Source organism: Sinocyclocheilus anshuiensis, unplaced genomic scaffold (genome assembly GCF_001515605.1).
Source record: "Sinocyclocheilus anshuiensis isolate Anshui unplaced genomic scaffold, SAMN03320099.WGS_v1.1 scaffold29, whole genome shotgun sequence".
NCBI classification, from domain to species: domain Eukaryota; kingdom Metazoa; phylum Chordata; class Actinopteri; order Cypriniformes; family Cyprinidae; genus Sinocyclocheilus; species Sinocyclocheilus anshuiensis.
Window position 1 is genome coordinate 656100 of NW_015539835.1, and position 16064 is coordinate 672163.

Here is a 16064-nt window from a genome sequence, read left to right on the forward strand (position 1 = left end):
GCCCATACAAATCCGGATTTTTTTTTTTTTTTTTTCTCGATTGTGCGAATTATTCTGTTACTTCTGAAGCCATACGATAGCTTAATGTGAGCTACATATGAATATTTAAGTCCTTGCATTAACGTTCACACAAACTCTTTTCTCCGCTGTGGCTGTCTCCGCTTCGTTCAGCCTTTAAACCCTGGTCGCATTCGGTTACAGCAGTCAGCTCGGTAAAGCTCTCTCCAAGATCATTCTGTGTTCCCATTATACTTTGGATTTCTAAAATTATTGTGCACTGATTTTTCTAGAATAACTTTTGCTGCCGAATTATCCACTAACCTAGTTTATGATACATTTTTGTCATAGATTATAAATATACATAGGCCTATATTTTTTCATATTTATTGTTTATTTTATTTTTCTTTATAATGAAGTAGTCTGTATCTAGTAGATTGTGTGAGAATGATTATCTCTTCCACACACTGAGATATATAAATTCTACATTTATTTAAATGAGGGAAAAAAACTTCACTGGTATCGGATCGGTATCGGCCAATATCGGAATCGGTATCGGAGGCGAAAAGAGTATCCCTAGTTTTCTCTAAATGGTGTCCCATCCATACCGTTAAATGGCAGAACTGAGATCAGTGTGAATGTATTGTGTATTTAAGGCACCCAGGTTTCACTTCTCATTGCCTCACTGTGTTTCAGATTTATTAGCCACCACTGAATGGTCTTCCAGATTTTTCTCGTTCTATTTCCTCCCTAGCTCTCTTATGTCTCCATCTTCCTCTTTGAATTTTTGGACTATTCTTCTGGGGTCGGATCTGACAGAGGAGATTAAGGGGGAGTGTTGAGCTTTGGGCCTCTCTCTCTCTATCTCTCGCTCTCTCTCTCTCTCTCTCTCTCTCGGCCTCTGGAGTGAGAGGATCCGTATGTGCCCAGCCCTGCTATTTGTTTTTATTTCTTGTTTTATTTGTTAAGTTAAGCCATTCTTGCTAAATAACTCAGTTTTTCCTTCACTTGGGTTCCAATTTGGACGTTAAATTTTTCTGTGCGTGACTCCAAACAGGGAATGAGAGCTTTTATGGCTTTGACTTCTTCTGTACTTAGAGTTCTTCTTTAGATAGTAGCTGGTATACATACAGTATGTACTTTCCAGCATACTTGGTTCCCACAAAATCAAAATTGACTCTTTTTATTTGTAATATTGCAGTGTTTATTATAAATCATTCATCCATGCACATCATTTAAAAAAATAAATAAAATAATAATAACAACCTAAGTAAAACTAAAAAAGTAACTTGCCCTCCCTCTTGCAACGACATCTCTTCTCTGATAATGTGTGGTGCGAAGGTGGGACAACTTATCATTCACATGAGATCACAGCAGTAGCAGACGACAACAGTCAAACGATCCAATCAATTCCCGAAGGATCAAGGACCGCCCTTCATTGTTTTTTTTGTTTGCTTGTTTTTTGTTTGTTTTCTCATTCAAGAATCAGTTTCACTAAGGTATACCTCACAATTAGGGAAGATGATTACAATGTCTGTTTCATGTTGACTTATATAGCGGTAGAATGGGTTTTTTTTTTTTTTTTTCCCCCAATGACCAACATATAATTTAATAATAAATATGAAATAATGACTAAATAAATTTAAGCTACACTGGTCACAACAGTGGACTAGTCATCCAAAAACTGATTTGTGCTAATATTTTAATTTTACCTTTGATATTTTTAACAGTGCTGTGCTTAAAGCTGTTAGGTGGTTTATTTTTTTTATTTTTTATGTCCTGTCACAAGCGTTATGTTTAAGACTCATCATGTAAAAAATAATAAATTAGACGTCCATCTGCTTGATATTTTTGAATGTAACATCGTGTTATGTAAAAAATTTTTTAGTAATAAAACATTCAGTAAGGCCCGTTCCAGTATTCCGCAGTTCAGGATTCTCTGTTTCCTCTGCTAATTAAAGTAGATGTGATCAAACTTTGTGCTCGGTTGGACCAAAACTTGTTACTGGTTAGTACATATAAGTCCATGCAAGGCCCGCATTTCTGTGCTTCATGAGATATGGCAGTCTTTTAGCGTGCGATTTTGCGAAAGTGATGCAGTCTGTGTGTTCAGTTTTGAGAAGCTGTCTTATATACAGGTTGTTGTGTTGGTTTATTTGAAAAATGCAGGACATCACAAATGATTTAACTATTAAAAAACAAACAAAAAAAACTCTCAGAGTATGTGTGAAACTGTCAGGGAGAGCTGTGGCAGTTAACTGAAAGTGAGAGCTGATTGGGGGAAGGCTGGTGTTTGAGATAATGTGCTTCTCTCCTTTTCGGGGGCCACTTCAGTGCTCGATTGAACATCTGCTGAATGGTGCAGCTCTATGAGGGAGAATTGTTGCTGGGTTTTATAAAGAATGTGCACTTCCCCTAACCAAGCGGTAAACCAATAAAAATGGCAAGGTACCCAAAAAAAAAAAAAAAGAATATATAAAATGTATATTGTAATATAGCCTAGTTGATTTATATAATTTTAATTTAATACATTTATTTTTGTTTAATAATGTATTTGTTTAGATACTATTATGTATCTTTTTAGGTATCTTGAAGTATCACGATAGATGTAGGCCTATACATTATTGCATATATTATTCTTTTATTGTCCACATTTAGCATTATAGTAATATAGTCTTCAAAAGTATAAAGTGATAATGTATTAAAAATAAAAAAAGTAAAAAATTTAAACAACAGTGTTTCCCACAGACTTACACTCTATGTGTGGCGGCACTTCCCCCGGGGGAAATATATATGTTTATAATGTAGGGCTGCACAATTAATCGAATTTCTAATCGCGATTACAATTACGATTGCCACCGTTACATAATCGTTCAATGCAGCAATTAATCGTTCAAAGTCCACTTATGTTATTCTGCATGCTTAACATGTAGAAAGAAAAAAAGCATCTTATCTTAAGGGTTTTTCCATTGTTTTAATTTTAGTCTTAGTATAACATTATAATACCATGCATATTTTTAACTTTTTATTTAAAGAAGAAACCAATCCCATGTATAGTTGACATTTGAGACTTAATACTATAGAAAAGCAATAAAGTTTTTCAGTTAGTGTTTTCAGCTTGTTTATTTTCATATAAAAAATATGGCATGCAGTTGCTTCAAACAAAGGTGTAAACATCATTCAATCGTAATTAATAATCGCAATTACAATTTCAAAGGAATAATCGACAATTATAATTTCTGTCATAATCGTGCAGCCCTAATATAATGTAAATATAAAATAGCAGACGAGCTTATTGAAAGTGCAAATTCATTCTCTGCCAGCAGGAGGGGCTTTTGAAGCGGCAGAAATAGCATTTTCCCCGGAAACTGCTGTAATCAAAACAGCGCTGCGCTCACAAACACTACTTTAATCAGGCATTATAGGAAAGATTAAATGAAAATGACATCAAAACTTTTCTGAAGACAATCGGTTCCCTTCAAAAATAGATACATTTATATAAAAACACCCATGCCGTGTTTTGACTTTGAAACGTGCAGTGCTCATGTTTATTCAATGAAGTCAAAGCCGTTTGGAAAATCTCTTTGTGGCAGTCAGTGTTGATATTGTGGCGGGCCGCCACAAATAAATCAATGTATGGGAAACCCTGAACAAATTACAATTTTATCTTCTAAAGTGACCAATAGGGGTGTGCGATATTGACACAAAATAATATCTCGATATTTTCTGGGATTTTATTGATGACGATAATTAGACGATATTTTGCTGAGTGTGTTATTGTGCTGGTACCTTAAGGACTGCCGAAGACAGCTGCACAATTAATCGAATTTCTAATCGCGATTACAATTACGATTGCCACCGTTACATAATCGTTCAATGCAGCAATTAATCGTTCAAAGTCCACTTATGTTATTCTGCATGCTTAACATGTAGAAAGAAAAAAAGCATCTTATCTTAAGGGTTTTTCCATTGTTTTAATTTTAGTCTTAGTATAACATTATAATACCATGCATATTTTTAACTTTTTATTTAAAGAAGAAACCAATCCCATGTATAGTTGACATTTGAGACTTAATACTATAGAAAAGCAATAAAGTTTTTCAGTTAGTGTTTTCAGCTTGTTTTTTTTCATATTAAAAAGACATTTGAGACTTAATACTATAGAAAAGCAATAAAGTTTTTCAGTTAGTGTTTTCAGCTTGTTTATTTTCATATAAAAAATATGGCATGCAGTTGCTTCAAACAAAGGTGTAAACATCATTCAATCGTAATTAATAATCGCAATTACAATTTCAAAGGAATAATCGACAATTATAATTTCTGTCATAATCGTGCAGCCCTAATATAATGTAAATATAAAATAGCAGACGAGCTTATTGAAAGTGCAAATTCATTCTCTGCCAGCAGGAGGGGCTTTTGAAGCGGCAGAAATAGCATTTTCCCCGGAAACTGCTGTAATCAAAACAGCGCTGCGCTCACAAACACTACTTTAATCAGGCATTATAGGAAAGATTAAATGAAAATGACATCAAAACTTTTCTGAAGACAATCGGTTCCCTTCAAAAATAGATACATTTATATAAAAACACCCATGCCGTGTTTTGACTTTGAAACGTGCAGTGCTCATGTTTATTCAATGAAGTCAAAGCCGTTTGGAAAATCTCTTTGTGGCAGTCAGTGTTGATATTGTGGCGGGCCGCCACAAATAAATCAATGTATGGGAAACCCTGAACAAATTACAATTTTATCTTCTAAAGTGACCAATAGGGGTGTGCGATATTGACACAAAATAATATCTCGATATTTTCTGGGATTTTATTGATGACGATAATTAGACGATATTTTGCTGAGTGTGTTATTGTGCTGGTACCTTAAGGACTGCCGAAGACAGCTGACTCATAATGTTTTTAATATTCTTCATATTCTGTGTGGTGGTCAGTTCATACTGATAGAAATTAATCTTTTCCAATAAGTTTAACCCGATCTTTACATTTTATGGGCATTTTTACCTTTATAACGCCATTTTTTTCTAGAAGTGTCCATTATCTTTTGAGTCAAATTCTTACATTTAATTAGTGAATTAGAATAATAAGACATTTGGGCTGTTACCAAGCAAATGAAATCAACACAGAAGCTGCATCTGAAGTGGCATTTAGATGTATTTACACACATGTATTTTGTTTAATGCAAGACATGAATGCATTTAACCTGCAATTACAAATGCATAAATAATGTTTTGATATATTAAACATAAAACGTTGAATACTGATATTTGAAATCGCACTCTAAATGCACACGCACTAGTCTAGACTTCACGTAATGTATGCGTGCGCTCTGTAGGGATGTTTTGAATGGTTTTTGCAAAATACTCGATAATGTCAAATCGCACATCGTTAAAACAACAATTACGATATTATCGCAGACGATATATATCGCACACCCCTAGTGACCAACTTTGTCTAGAATGCTGCACAGGACATTTTCTCAAACAAATTTGTGAGGTGCATCCTTCTATCTCTTCAGGTTTCTTTCCCTGCTAAAGACGTTGTTCCTATGCAGGGTAATGGTACTCATTAGATCATGGTGGTTGTAACCGGGGCAGGACTGGTTTGTGGCCGTGGGCATAATTGTGCACGTTCCTGTGGCTTTGCTTGAACAGTTTGTGCCCGGTCGCCACATTTAGCATCATGAAGAATCAGTACAATCATCTCGTAAGTGCTGGTGCAGTAGGCAGCGGAAAAGTGCTCTAGCAAAAAGAAAACTGACCCAGTTGACCGCGTTTGCCAGGATATGGAATGGCCATTACACATCCACTATGTTTTAAAGCAAGAAAAACTCTTTGTGGCTCTTTCTGTAGGATAAAGTTCTGCGTTGCATAACAGTCACAAGAGATCATATCTGTCGAAGCCTCTGGGTCAAAAGTGTATTAAAATTGTATAATGTTACCAGCGGTTTATCGTTGGTGTTGGTTATGTGAGGAGACATGGAAGTGTTTGTGTGCAATATAAACTAAACATCAGTGGCTGGAGAGAACACAGCACATGTAGAGCCTTTTTCCAAGCCCATGTAGTAGAGCTGAAATCCAAATTCAAGTTCATTTTAGTAATTCAGTTCCTTTGGATGGATTGTTTAAAAGTGGAAGATTTTCCTTACATGTTTTTAGTGGGTAGTTGATGTAAAATGCCCTTTGTTTCAGCATAATCAAGGGTACAATTTACATGTTTAAGGAATTTTTTTCTTCTTATGTCTTGTGACTGGTCACCAGTTAATTGCAATTTGTTTCAAAGATTTAATTTTATTTATTTATTTTGGCTTCAACTGCAATGATTATAATTCTGACATATTATAGCCATATATTTACTCATAAGCAAAGTTCTCCCTTACAGAATGGTGATTTACATAAGCTTTGCGAACTGATTGGTCATGAATGGCTTTAAAACATGTTTATAAAAAACTGATTTGTTAATTAATTGGACATCACATAATTTTACTGAACTGTTCCAAATTATACAATATTATTATGTAGTATAAGGTCTGACCTTAGATGTGTAGTTGATTTTCATTATTCCCAGCAGGTCTGCAGCAGGAGTGTTGACTGATATAATCTTGATTTGCCATCAGTGAACGGGCACTGAACAGCCAAACCCTGCATGCAAGCTAAACCATAAACACTGAACTCATTAAAAGAAATAAAAGGATTTTCACTCCAGGGGTTTGAGATTGTTACAAGCTCTTAAAGCAACAGGACAAAACAAAGAACCTATCTTCATGTAAGATCACAATGAATTTGTGCTGTTTTCAGGGCATGAAGATTGAAAACGGAAATAGCCCATCTGTGTCACAGCATTATTTTTCTGCATAACCCTGAATTAGTAGCCTCAGATATATCTTGTGTGCTGTGATCGTTTGATGTGTGACGTCAGGCATTTTCACACACGGCCCCCTCTGCTTTTACATTGAGCGTTCATCACTGTAATATCTCACATTGCTATTACAGTAGATGTTTCAAAACATCAGCACAAGTGCCATTTTGTCTTAAGTTTTTCTGTTGAGAAGTGGGTTGTTTGAAAACTTCTTTCTTCTGATGATTTGAGCTGTTATACTCTTAACCAATAGACCAACACAAAACTCAACAACACAACATTTTCCTCATTGATAAAATTGTAATAAAATTCACCTATTTTGGTAACTTATTTCTTTCATTGCATGTTACTATTACTGAAGAATTAATGAATAAAATTGATGACTTAACAATGTTTTACTGGAGATATTAAATGGGGGAGGGTGGGGCACGCCAAGAGGATAAATTTTAAAGAATAATCAAAGAGTTCTTTCCAACAAAAAAAACATTGAAGGACCATTTTTACATACACAGCACAAATATTCACAGTAACCAGAGCAGCTGATGACTCTAATGGAAACACTGCTTTCTGCTACACCTTGATGACTGATAGCAGTTAAATTGATTCCTCAAAAGCAGGTTTAGGCACTTAAATGTTCTTTACTGATCACTGGAGGAAATGTGCTATTCATTTAGTGGTTTTCTAGAATGACATTTAGAAGAAGAACTAGTCAGTAATGGAAATGCTAGATAAACGAGTAGACCCCTAAAATTAGCTGCTGAGGAAACTGTCTTTAGCACCATGTGCACTTTCTTTGTTCCACAAAATCCAGGCAGCTGCTTTTCCCTATTTAACCTGGGGTCCCTTTCCTTGCATCCCATGGCATAGAAACAACAGGACCGCCACACATTCAGACACTACGCATGTTCAGTCTTGCACACGGACTCCTTTTTCCAAAAGTTGCTATGGCAACCAGAATCTGCAGCCCTCCTGATTGTCTTTCTGAATCTGAGCTGGGCTACTTTCTCTGTTTTTTGTTTATTTAATATGCTTGCGGCGAACTAGAGGCATTTTAAGCTGTTTTTCACGCACCACTGTTGCTAATGTTTACCCTTTACCCATAAAGTCTTACAGCACTTGCATGTCGTGAATGCATCTTAAATTGTTTCCATTTCCCGATTGATTGCGTGATCTCAACTGCACAGCTTGGATAAATTAAGCCTAGTAGTTGGAAACAGAAGGTGATCTTTCTAGAGCATTGTTCACAGGAACACGCACTCGCTAAGTTCCCAATTTTGCTACTCACAGTGGGTTGATGAGCTTGGCGTGAGTATAATATTGTGTGAGTTCACGGCACAGTGCATCCACTCTTGCTGGAGTGCCTAGTTCTTAGTGTCCCTTGCTTATACTTTGCATGTAACACGTCACACAGCTCGTTACAGAGAGTGGGCAGACTTAAACTTTTCAACGAATAATAATAGCCAAAAAATATCATTGAATTACACTGAAGAACACACCCAGACCGAAACTTTAGGATGGGCTCTTTTGACCTGTGAGCAACCAACTGCTGCGATGCGTTTTGCGTGGTCAAAACCTAAGAACTAAAGTCCAGTTCCTCTTTAGATACACAAAGATCTTGGAGAAGGTCTCTCAGGGACATAGTGGAACCTTGAACCAAAACATTTGGACTATTACACTATCATCAATCCTGAACGTCATTCTATCTAGCCGCGTAAAAGGCCAGTGCTATCAGGTCACCCCAAGTTACGAGGAAGCAACTCAATCCCCCCCTACCCTCTCGCGTCTCCATGGAAATGCCCATCCAACACATGTAAATAAACACAAGACTCTTGGAATATACAGTTCTACTGTGAAATGTGGTGTGTGTAATGACACTTATTTATTTTATTTATGTTGTGATTCCAGACCACTATAGTGTTACTCACTGAACTAGTCTCAATCTCATGACAGCATAGTGACAGTTATTTCACCAAACATATGTGGGAAATGTAGGGATGTCTGTTAAATTCAAAGACCATATTTGTCAACTTTGAGCAGAACATTTTGAGCTAAGGTAAAATTAGCCCCAGAGCTTTGAATCTGGATTCTAAGAAGCAGTGGGCTGGATAAGGTGTCTGTCTGGGCACAAGGTTACCAAAGTGACACTGTGCTCCAAATTTCTATATGAGGAATCTGTCGTTCACTCTCCCTGCCTCGATGTTGCTTTGCCAGTAATGGACCCCAGACGGCTGTTGTCTTTCAAATTCAAGAGAAAGGGGTGTGATATGAGCACTACAACTTTCTTTGCTTATCTCTCAGGCTAGCAAAAAAAAAAAAAGTCCCAGACCCTTGAGACTAAACAAGACTATTATTTCTAATGGCTTAAAGCCCCGTTTCCTCATGTGTGGTTGTTTTTTTTTACCATTTTTGAGCCACTCCTTCTAAGAAACTCTGCAAACTGTAAAGATACTCTTGATACCTCTATAAAAAAGACTCACTAAAGGGAATCCATTCATGATCTGCTGTGTTTGGATCTGCGGCCTCGGATGCTGCTAACAGTCAAGTCTTTTAGAAATCCAAGCCTTTTAAAATGCTGTGCAGCAAATCCAAATAAAGCCCAAGCCAGTCCCACAGCCCTTTCATGCCTGTACCTCAGTAACCCTCCACCCTTTCACCAGCAGCTGAGTATTGCAGTCTGTTTGCTTTAGCCTTCTTGTCCACCTTCACTGCACACTTAAACATATCCTACAGGTCAGCACCAGCCCTGAACCCCCCGCCCCGGCCACCCTTAGATGTGCCGTCCAAATGTGCTTCTTACTGCACCACATAAATACATGAAGGCGATTATTGATCTAAGCACGCAGTGACTGTGGGGTGGGTCATGGTGTAAAGTTCTTGTTTTCCTTGGAGGCTTTGAAATTATGGCGTTTGGTGCTTAATGAAAAGCTAGTAGTTGTTCAAAGGCACCTGGCGGCTTTTTGATGTGAGCGTTCAACTTTCTCTCCTCTAGGCTCGAGCACTCTGTTAGACCTGACGGAGCAGTTCACTCCTCCAGAGGTAGCTCCGCCTGTGCTGCTCAAGCTCCTTGAGGCCATCGAGAGGAAAGGTGAATAGAAGCCATCATACATATTTCTCTGTCGTGTGTACACGGTAATTATTGCATTTTCTACATGTTAACTCGCATATAAAAACTCTACAGGTCTAGACAACCCTACGCTCTACAGAAACTTCACTGCTGGTGGAGGGCTGGATGTCAGACAGTGCTTTGATAGTGGTGAGTGACACATTCTATTAGCTGTTGTTACTGTCAGCTGTTGTAAACTGGTGCGATGTGACAAATGCTTTACAGTCCATGCTGAGCGCAAAACTGCAGCAAAATCACAGCCTTTAACCGGCACAGCTTGATATTACTATTGCTTCTTTTTCAAAAACTGCAATCTGAAGTAATACAATTGACAGCTCATCTCGCACAATTTGTGCTACAGACATGTGGCTCCTTAAGAAGAGGTGTTCTGTCAGTTGTATTAGCAGTCAGATTTACAATTTTCACCAGCAAATGATAAAACGCGGTAAAATTCCATTGGCTTACACTGAAGGGGCTCTGAACCTCTCTGGAGACGAGATTGTCACTTAAGCCGCTTTTCCACCGAAATTACCTGGAACAATTTGTCCCAGGAACTTTTTTCCCCCAGAACTGTTGCTGTCTGCGTTTTCAACGCGGTCTAAAGTACCATGGCGAATAGGCAAGTAGTCTTGTGACATAGGTCTGCGCGCGTTTCTCAATACAAAGTACGCAAATTTCGGACTTGCATCCTCGGTAGTTTGGACTTTGCGAGTTCGACTCGGGAGTGTGAACTCCCGCGGACGAGACGGCGTTAATTCTGCAAACAGCAACGTACTTGATAACGTCAGTCAGCTCGCCTTGGCTACTGCAATTTTCCTCACTGTATATTTACAATAAGACGAAATATGATATCAAACACCACTGCCTCCTTTCGTTTTCATTTAAACATATTAATAGCCGCAGAAATGTAGTTCAGGGAAATGTATATATAGCCTACATTACAATGAAACGAAATATTATATCAAACAGTATTGCCTCTTTTTATTTTCATTTTAACATATTAATAGATTAATTGAATAAAGACCAAAGATTACCTGTTAGATTTACCCAAAACGAATTATATTTTATGTTTAACCACTAAAGAGACATCAGAGCCAGCGGCAAATGTCAGAAGGACTAGCCGAGCCGAGACTGCTCTCGTCGGGAAACATGAGCACTGAGCGTCCGCTGATCGCGTGGAGCTGATCATCTCCGAAATCGGCGAAACACATTTTTAAATAAGCGCTGTCTTTAGAAATAAACCGCAGATTTGAGTTTTAAACGACTACATTCTCGCCTGAAATACTTTTAAAACTACATTTCATGACACAATAACAGTAATATTTTGAAAATTATCCGAATAAATGGCGGTTGAAATCACAATGCTGCGTGAACTCCACCAATCAGCATGTTTAGCACCCAAGTCCCGCCCCCGAAAGTTCCGGACCTTTGAAAAAGTACTACCTCGCGAGCAGGGACTTTCTGAGGGGCAATTTTTTTACCCGGAACTTTATTTAGATCCTGGTTCCTGCGGTGGAAACACACCAAGTACCAGCCCAAAGTCCCTAGTTCCTGGGTTAAGTTCCTGTGGTGGAAACGGGGCTTTAGTCTTGGCAATGGATTTTGACCCAGGACGCCCTAGCAACCACATAATGTAGCAGCTTCTAACAGCTACTCAGAATCCTTTTAGAAACCACATTTCAACATCCTGGCAACCACCCAGAACAAGCTAGAATTGTTGCACTGGGCACCTCATATTTTCAGCATACTACAAATAGAAATAGAAATGTTTTGTCGGTTATCGTAGCTAAAGCTGGTTAAGACCAAAATCAATCGATCAAAAAGATTTATTGCTCGTCTCTTTGTGCCGGTGCTAGCTTCATTCCTTCCTGGCTCACTGATGTCTGTGTTCTTTAAATCAGACCCTGCCTCGGTGGATCTTGATCAGATGGACCTTCAGATGTTGTGTGATGGTCTGAGGAGGTATCTTCAAGATCTACCTCAGCCTGTCGTTCCCTCTGTGGTCTACAGTGAGATGATACGCATCGCTCAAGGTGGGTTTCCATAGGATTACTGCATATCAGCATTAGATCAACAGCCCTACAACTCTCAGAGGATTTTTATGACGTAATAATAATCCATATTAATACAGCCATGTGAATCATTGGATTTACAGTGGGATGAGTTGCCAATTCTCAGCTTGCCCCTAAAGTAATATTTAAACTGCCATGAAATGCTGTGGCTTAAGTCATTTTTAAACCGGTTCATTTCAATGTTTTAGCTATGTAAGTACAGCTCTTATGTTACAGGATCGGTTTTTGGTAACACAGAAATCACCAAAAAATATCACAGTAACAATCTTCTTTAGCTCAAATCAGGCTAAAATATTTATATTTTAAAGGATTTTAATCAGGCTTGTCCTGCTAATGCACAATTTAGAATAAGGGCTTTCAGTTATTTCAGATGAAATGTATAGGACTTCTTTTCAGCTGTCATGTTCAGAGTTATATCTCCTGTTAATTTTTCATGAGTGGTCTGGTTCATTATATGTCCAATCTCTGATGTGACACAGAACTCATGTGGTCCTTCAAATTAAACTTAAAGGCCTTAAAACCGAAGGATACATGGAATAATCAGACCATTTTTGTTGATCTCATTTCATTATTAGAGCCACAGGGTGGTGCTATTGTTCTGATGTGTGTTAGTCAGATGGTGAGCCTCCTACAATGGTAATAAAGTAACACAAGGAGTCCTCATAAAAGAAGAAAGTTTTGCACAGTCCCATGAAATTCTAAAAGCAGAAGTGCAGACTCCTCTAACAAGATCGTGTGGTTGTATCATCACAGCGCATGCTTTTATGAGTACACGTTCTAACACTTATCTGATTTTGTGTCTACAAACCCCAGCCGATTCTCCAGCAAAAAGTATTCCAGGTGTTGTATTGGTGGTTGGCTTAAGGGTGTTAACTTTATCTGCCCTCGCTGTGTGACTGAACGTTCTGTCCTTGTGCTGAACAAACTGTAGCCGGTGTAAACTAGCATGTATCCAGTTTTAGAGAGAACCATTTTTTTTTTTTTTTCGCTTTGCAGTACTCTTTTGGGTAGTGTACAGTCACGTGGCTGGAAACAGGATATCTGTGGTTAATAGACCTAAAGCAAACCTGAAACTTATCTGCGACATCAGCACTGTCAACCAATCACCTCTCAGTGTACATTACTCACTCTATCATTGTCTCACTTACGATCTTGTGTGGTTAGTTGCACGCTGAGCACAATTTTCCACACGACTGCATGTTCACTTTTTTTTTTTTTGCATATGTCCTCGCTGATTATTGGTATGTTTAGCTCACTATAAAGTGTATGAATGTGGGTGTGAGAAAAGCCTTTTTTCAAACGCTCTTCTATCTCTCTCTGTCTCTTCAGAAGTGCAGGGTACAGACGAATGTGCACATCATCTGTGGCTGGTGGCCAGCTCCTCTGCACTTCCTCCGCAGTATTGGCTAACCCTGCAGAGCTTGCTGCGCCACTTCTCCCGTGTATGCCAGGCCTCAGCGGCCAACCTGCTTAGTGCTCGTGCCCTCGCTGAGATCTTCAGCCCGACACTCTTCAGACAACAGCCCACCAGGTACATCCTCACACATATGCTAATGAATCACATTGTTGTCAGCTAGCTTGTTAGCAAAAAAACCTGATGTTTCATTTCCCTTCCCAGCTGTGAGCCCAGCCCAGAGGCACACATTAGGATAATTGAAGTCCTGGTGACCAGCGAATGGAGTGACATTCAGGCGGCTCCAGGTAAATATACTATTATGTTGATTACAAACCACTCTAAGGCAATGGTTCTCAACCAATAAGTTATTTAGCTAAATTAACAATCCTAATTAAAATGGTAAAAAAAAAAAATATGTGAAACTTTAAACTTGGCATCATATTTAAATAGAGAAAGGCAGCCTTGAGTTTGAGAAACACTGCTCTAAGGGTTTGCATACAGTGTATACATGCTACTTTTATTCTTTTAGTCAGGACAAAAGACAACGGTGGGGGAAAAGGATAGTGATAGCAAGCTGGATTCAAACCAATATTTTCCAAACATTGAGCCAAGTACTGAGTACCTTGGCTCAATGTCTCACACATGCACCTTTATATAATGTATCCGAGTAGATGGAGGGCTGGCAACATTGGGAAGAAATTGGGCAGGTAACTGAGAAATTGCATGTAATGGACCGGCACCTGGGTTTGCTGCATGAGCCGCCTTGACTTTATAATGAGTGCTAGCCACTAGTCCACCGATCAGACTGATGCACACTGATGCACGCATCAGATCAAAAAGCAAGCACTGCTGTACAGAAAAGAGATATTAAAAAGGGAGATGTCCAGTCCAATGTGTTTTTATGCAGCAAAAGGAAGACAGCATTTATGTTCTTTATTCTTATAATAAGTAGCTGTGCCCTTTGTGTGTAGTCTTGGCTGCAGTATAGCACTTTGATATGAATGTTTAATGTCTGGGAGTGCTCTGTCGAAAAATCTGCATTCCACTCCCTTGCTTTTGTGGGTCAAGTTCATTTAGAGATGGGACAGACCACAGAGTGTGGTTCTGCTGTGTGTATGCTGCCCTGAACACAGACCAGTTGTCTAGTTGGGCTTTTATAGCACTAGTAAAGTCTCTCTCCCTGTCTTTATCCGTCTATCTCTCTCAGGCTGCCAGGGGCCCCAAGTTGGAGCTGTGTGACTGTTTAAATTTTTTATTACCTGTTAGGGCCTATTTATACCTTGCCCTGGCATGGAGCGAGCTCAGCTGTCAGTAATTTGCACCTGCAGGAGGCTGGGTTGGGTTGACTCAAAAGCATACTTGCCTCATTGCAGCTCAATTTCTTCCTGTACCTCCTTTACAAGCTTTTACACAAACACGAATTCACACAAGTGCCACCTTTAACTAGAACTTGTTGCCTTACCGACCTGCCCATACACGATTCCTGCGCATGTGGTGGTGGGTAGCTGTGGATGTGTGTTTTAATTTGAGTGCAAGTGTGCGTGTGTGCGCATGTTCCTAGTTACTGGGTGGCTATTTTAAGCTTGTGGCAAAAGGCCCACTTGGATTGGGTTGGATTGAAGTGCGGTCTGCTCCACAGAGCTCTCTTGTTCGCTTGCAACGGCGGCTGTTCTGTCTTGCGTGCATTCTCAAACACTTGCAAATGTTCACTTCCGAGGACTTTACTCCACCCCCCGGCCCCCTCCTGCCTGGCCTCATTCCCTTCCCAAAACATAAGGGTGCACAGCTCAGCAAATATTCGAACCTGAGCAAGTTAATCATGAGACTGAACCCTTGGAGCCAGACAGAGTGAATGAGCCGAGAGAGAGAGTTGGTTAGCAGCAGTGCGACCCCAGCAATCATTAACCCAGCCATCCTGGAGCGGGCGTCATTCTCCACCCCTCTTAGATCTGCTTTAGTTCTTCGGCCTCTACGGTTTCAATCTGTCGTACTCAGCTTCTCTTTATCAACTTGGATTTTGCTGGATTTCTTCAGACTGCCACAGTGGCTTCTAGACTCCTGCACCTGTCAAGTGGGAATATTTTTCAAAAGGACTGTCTCTTGGATTTACCAAGAACATGATAAAAAGAACAGAGGAAATGCTTACCGGACAGACTTGCTGAACAAATAGCTGCTTGACTTCTGCTGAACATGCACAACTTGCAATGTAAGTGTGTGGTTTTGGTGTCTCAGGAAGTTTGGTGTAATGACTGGTTACTTTTGTCAAAATCAGTTAGGCAAACAAAAATGCATAAAAGTAAAGAAGCAAGTGATTGCTTTGGGGAGTTAACCGGTTTTTCAGAGGGCATGATACTGCCTCTTGTCAGATGTCCTATTTTGTGTCCTGTTCTGGCTCTTTCACTAAAGCTCTGACTTGTATATCCTTGCTTCTCCACTGTGCGATTGGCTATTGCCTGTGTGTATCGAGACTAGCACAAGTGCAACCTGCTACGAAAAGTGGGTTAACCTGTTTGACTGACACTGGCATGTCTGAACAAGCGAGGTGAATGTGTTGTATTATTCGGCTTCAAAAAACTTAGGGTATTGAATATCTTTAAAACGCAAGAAGTCAACTTAAATTTAAAACTAAACGT

The 16064-nt window shown here is 39.2% G+C and overlaps 1 protein-coding gene across 1 annotated transcript in view; it reads left to right on the forward strand.

Moving 5' to 3' along the window:
- Positions 1–16064, forward strand: part of LOC107684350 (phosphatidylinositol 3-kinase regulatory subunit alpha-like) — a 26563-nt gene that overhangs the window by 5678 nt on the left and 4821 nt on the right. Inside the window, exons 3-7 of the mRNA XM_016480597.1 lie at positions 9850–9945; positions 10039–10113; positions 11865–11996; positions 13365–13566; positions 13654–13736. Coding sequence (XP_016336083.1) covers positions 9850–9945; positions 10039–10113; positions 11865–11996; positions 13365–13566; positions 13654–13736 — 588 coding nt within the window. The remainder of the gene's footprint in view (positions 1–9849; positions 9946–10038; positions 10114–11864; positions 11997–13364; positions 13567–13653; positions 13737–16064) is intronic.